The following is a 5,030-nucleotide window of genomic DNA, read 5'->3' as shown; positions in this document are numbered from 1 at the left end:
TGCCACCCCTGCTTTAAAGCTGATGTATTGTAAGTGTTCTGCAGAAAAAAATGTCAAAGTTTAGTGTTCCCTGACTTCAAAAAGATTGAGAACCCCTGCTCTAATCATCTGTATCCAAACAGTCATGCCAAAATGTTCCAGCCCTTAAAAATGCATCTTAGAACTGAGGAAAAAAATATGATATTCATTTTATATAATGTTAACTGATGGTAACAATAGGAAATAACTGAACATACAATAAATAATAGTTCAATTTTAATGACCAAACATATCTAAAAACAGGATTATTTTTTGACAAGCTAATTATTATTAATTCATTTAATTACAGAATTTGGCATAAAAATAAGAGTTAAGTCATTATCTTTTATTAAGATTAATAATCAGAAATTAAATTTGAATTTTAAGTAATTAGTTTGGAAAATTCTGAAAGAAAAGATTGACTCAAAATTGATCTTGAAAGTACAACTTTTACAACCCATGCAGCTATGCCATTGGGATTATGCTACTTGAATTTCTGTTTGATATGCATTTTCAGACTTATATCAGGTTAGATCAGTGTTTCCAACATTTTTGGCTGACATAGCTCTTGGAGTAGCTGATAAAACCCCATACTCCCTAGGAAAAAATTATATTTGTAATAATCTAATAAAAGATCTGGAACTGTTTCAATTTTTGAATACATTGCATTCATTAATATGAATTCATAGATATTTTTAAAATGATAAAAAATAACTAGGAAGATTGTAGGAAAAATAAAACTAATTTGATTTGAATACTTCCAACTGATGTATAGGGGAGGGTTGGGATGAAAGGGACAAAATTCATATTTTTATTTTTTACTGGAAAAGTTTACTTCTAATCAGTTTTATTTTTAGTGCAAAAGATTCATTAAACCTTTACTTTGTTCTGACCATATTGTGAATTCATCCTATTATATTGGTAGTTGAACATGTTCATATTTTTAAAGACCTCTCCAAGTGTCCCTTTCATTCCCATGTCTGGGTTGAAAGGGACACACTCGGGGATGAAAGGGACTACCTGCGTTTTAATGTAAAACTTGGAATTAGTTATCTCAATGTTTTCAAATTTTGTTGTAACTGATAAGTGATAGGCTAGAGACTAAAATTTTTAAAAATTACACTTTTAATAATATGAATTATGTGACATCACATTTATTTTAAACAGTTAAAGATTATCAATACTTTTAAAACAATTAAAGATTATCAATATTTTTAAAACAATTAAAGAATATCAAATATTTTCAAACAAAGAACAATAACTAAAGAATATCACAATTAGTAGGCTCTCACATAATTAAACTGTCTTTCTTTGGTCAATAGAATGTTTTTCGCAATCTATCCCAGCCGATATGAGGTGAAATCAATGGAAAATATAAACTGTTTGCTTGCTCTTGCCGTTCCTCCTGCTTGGGATGGATGGGGTAGCTTTAAAACTATATCTTCCATGGTGACATCACTGATATCATCCTCTTCAGGAAATATGAACTTGTAACATCCTAATATTTTTTTCATAAACTTGACTTTCAAGTCTTCATCACTCAGTTTCTTTAAAACTTTTCCCACGAAGTAAACAACAGAAGTTTTTTTTGCAAATCTGACTAAAATGAAATCATTGGGCTGAATATGTTTGACACTGTTTTCAATATCAGATCCCTCACTCGATGTTGCATCAGACTTTGAGGAAGAGCTGCTTTGAGATCCTTCATCTTCACTTTCAGTTTCTTCTGGAATATGTTGCAACAGCTGCTTTTTAGATTTTGTCCTCCTTTCTTTGGACTCGTTCTTTCGCTTCTTCGCCTCTTTTTCCTGGAATGCTTGCTGGATTTTATCTTTTTCAGGAGTATCAGTAAGAATCCTTGTTGAGCCTCTTCTGTTAGATTTCGCTGTTTTCCGTGCAGAAGCTTTTGGGAACGGTTTGACAAGCTGAGGTGAAAGAACGCTTGTTCCACTTGTAGACGCTTGAGGACAAACAGGAAGTGTCTTGGGCACAGAAGATGTAGTAGGCACATCAGAAGTGGAAGCGGATGCCATTGGTGTTACGGCTGTGGGTGGATTTTCTGGATCAGGGCGATTAGTAACTTCAGCTTGCAGGAAGTCGTCATCTGTGAAAACTTCACTATTGAACGGGTATATTCCAGTCTTTGCAAAACCTGATAAAATGTTGTTTCGTGTAAGAGATGCATCAAACGCCTCGCTAACAAGAGCAGGGACATCATAAATCGTCATAGGTTTGCCGGGATGATTGATCATCCAGTTGTTTGCAGCAACATTGTATCTGCTTTTCAATGGTCCATAGATGGCAACATCCAGTGGCTGCAGTCGCTGGCTGGTGTGTGGAGGTAAAGTTAGCAGCACTATTCCGTTTTCTTTGGCGAATTTTATTGATTCAATAAAAATGTGGCTGTCATGATTGTCCAAAATTAGGAGTACTGTATGGCTATTGCTTGTAGATGTCCCAGCAAAGTTTGAGAAATGTTGCAAACACTTTAAAAAATTTTCAGCTGTCATCCAGCCACTCTGATGGGCTAGTCCAAGACTTTGAGCAGGCGCTCCTGCCAGCATAAAATCCTTGAAATTAACTCTTGGGAATACAAATGCAGGGGGCAATGCATTTCCCATCGCATTTATGAAACAAAGAACAGTAACTAACTGCCCCCTTTCACCAGAAGTCACTTGGGCTACTTGCTTTTCCCCTTTTCTAGAAATGACATTTGGGGGTTTGTGAACAGTAGTGAAACCTGTTTCATCACAATTATATATTCTGTCTGGAGTGAATTCATATCTCTTCATAACATCTTCTAGATTCTTGAAAAAGTTCCTGACATTTGTTTTATTGAAGCTTGTACTTCGGGCCAAACTTGTTGCTTCGGGTGTTCTTACAGACAAATTCTTATTCCTGGTCATAAAGCCTTGCAACCAATCTAAACCAGCTTGGTTATTAGTAAACCAGGTTTTAGGAATTGTATTTGATTGTACAAGTTTTGCATATTGAAAAGCCAATTCCCTCGTTTGCAGTGTTGTTAAACCGTGATTCATTGATGATGCTTGCATTAAATACAATGCTAATTCTGCCTCCTGCTCTGTAGTAAAAACTTTCCTGTTACCCACATGCGGTGAATACACTACATTGTCTTTTTTATATCTTGAAACAAGTCTAGCCAAATGCGATTTTGCAATTCCGTGGGTACTGGCTGTAGCCCTGATTGATGCTTCTTTTTCGACAACTTCAATTATTGCCCCTTGAATCACTTCTGGCATCACACGTTCTTTCTGTTTCTTTTTCTTATACTTTCGAGGCATTTTTTTCTATTAAAAAAATTTAGCATTAGAGCATGCCAAAAACATGTCAATATGGGGTTGAAAGGGACATGTCCCATTCATCCCCTATTTTACTGTCCCTTTCAACCCCCAGGCCTCAAGCAACCAAAACTACAACCTAACTTTCTGACAGTGAAATATAATTTAAAACCGATTAAATAAACATATTCTAGAGGTTTCAAAGTAATTATCCCAATTCAAGTACATTATCCAATGACTATGTTTGAGATTTTACCCCTAAATGTAAAAAATGAAGAAATCTTACTTTTGCGTGCGTTTTCTGCTCATCCGGGAATTCCAAACACTGGCGCTAGTGTATTGGACCCTACAAACGTGTGAAAACTATGGACTACTAGTGTCATCTATCTGTGAAATAACGAAGCTCCATAAGTAATTTAGCAGCAAGTTATAGAGACTGTCCCTTTCATCCCTTGTCCCTTTCATCCCCACCCTCCCCTACTATTTGCTACACATGGTCTATATTTTTTAAACTTAAATAAAATTTGCCAATGTCTCATGTACCCATTGTGCTACTTAGCATAACTCTGAGAATATATTCATCTCCAGTTGGAAAATAATTGGATCATATAACCATATAGGTTAATTGCTCATTATACTGTCAAATTCCATAATTTACCATAAATTCATGCAAATGGGGATTATTTGTATTTAAAAGTTAATTTGACAGTGGGTGCAAGTTATGCTGTGGGAGATGTTATATGCTGATTTTAATCATGAACTCTTCAAATAGTTTTTATTTTTCCTAAAGTCACTAAAACAATCTTCAGAACATGTGAAAAATCCTCTACACATTAGACATATTCATCTGCCTTTGTGATTTTTTTCATTAGCACAAAGGACATATACAGTCGACCCCCCCCCTATAACACAGGTTCCTATAGTTCGGATTCTTATATGATGGCGAAAAAATTGTGACGGTATCCGTACAAACATGGTAAAAATACTCCTATAATTCGGTAAAACGTCATCGGACAGCCGAACTACTTTCCGCCGTCCAGCGCCACGCTACGGAGAGTTTAGGCGGGTAAATTGAGTTTACTATCGTCTGTACAGTATTATATATAAATTAGGTACCGAATCTACGGTGGAAAAAAGGTCTTTATTAGTCTCCACGGTGCGAATAGAATTAAGTCAGATTCCACTGAGATACGACACGTAACCCCCTTGATTTTTAACCACCAAAATATAATTGCATTAATTCCCTTAATACACAATATACCATGCCAAATTTCGTTTCTTAATCGTTACCCTATTCTGAGATATTGAACGAAATAGACACCAGCACGCACGCAACCCTAAATTTCCCCCTTTTTAATACTTTTTTTTGGGTTCAGAAGATTTCCTGAACCCAAAAATAACCATCGAGATTTGCAAAAAAAGAAAATGGGGAGTCAAATTCGAGACTGTTTTAATACTTTCTCGTGTTGCGTACGGTACATAACAAGTCGGAAAAGTAAAAAGACCAAACATTTATAACTTGCCGCAATTGATATAACATCAGTTGCAGCAATTTTTAAATGATTTGTGAAAAAATTATTTTAATAACGTCTTCTTTTACAATAAAAACATTAATAAAAAATTATTTAAAACGATGGGTCGGTTTTTATTTCATTCACTTAATTGTATTATAAAAAATACACGGAAATACAAAAATATTAATATCGTCGGCGT

At 35.0% G+C, this 5,030-nt stretch overlaps 1 protein-coding gene across 1 annotated transcript; it reads right to left on the bottom strand.

The window, feature by feature from the left end:
• Nucleotides 1-828: 828 nt before the first annotated feature.
• Nucleotides 829-3,566, bottom strand: LOC111620498. Its single transcript, XM_023362419.1, has one exon. The coding sequence runs from the start codon at nt 3,318-3,320 to the stop codon at nt 1,356-1,358; it is 1,965 nt and encodes a 654-aa protein (XP_023218187.1). The 5' UTR covers nt 3,321-3,566; the 3' UTR covers nt 829-1,355.
• Nucleotides 3,567-5,030: the final 1,464 nt, after the last annotated feature.

The sequence above is a fragment of the Centruroides sculpturatus genome, unplaced genomic scaffold (assembly GCF_000671375.1).
Source record: "Centruroides sculpturatus isolate CEXI.00-Female unplaced genomic scaffold, Cexi_2.0 scaffold28, whole genome shotgun sequence".
In the NCBI taxonomy this organism is placed as follows: Eukaryota; Metazoa; Arthropoda; class Arachnida; order Scorpiones; family Buthidae; genus Centruroides; species Centruroides sculpturatus.
The sequence above is the reverse complement of the archived record's forward strand: the minus strand, read 5'-3'. Positions and strand labels throughout refer to the sequence as shown.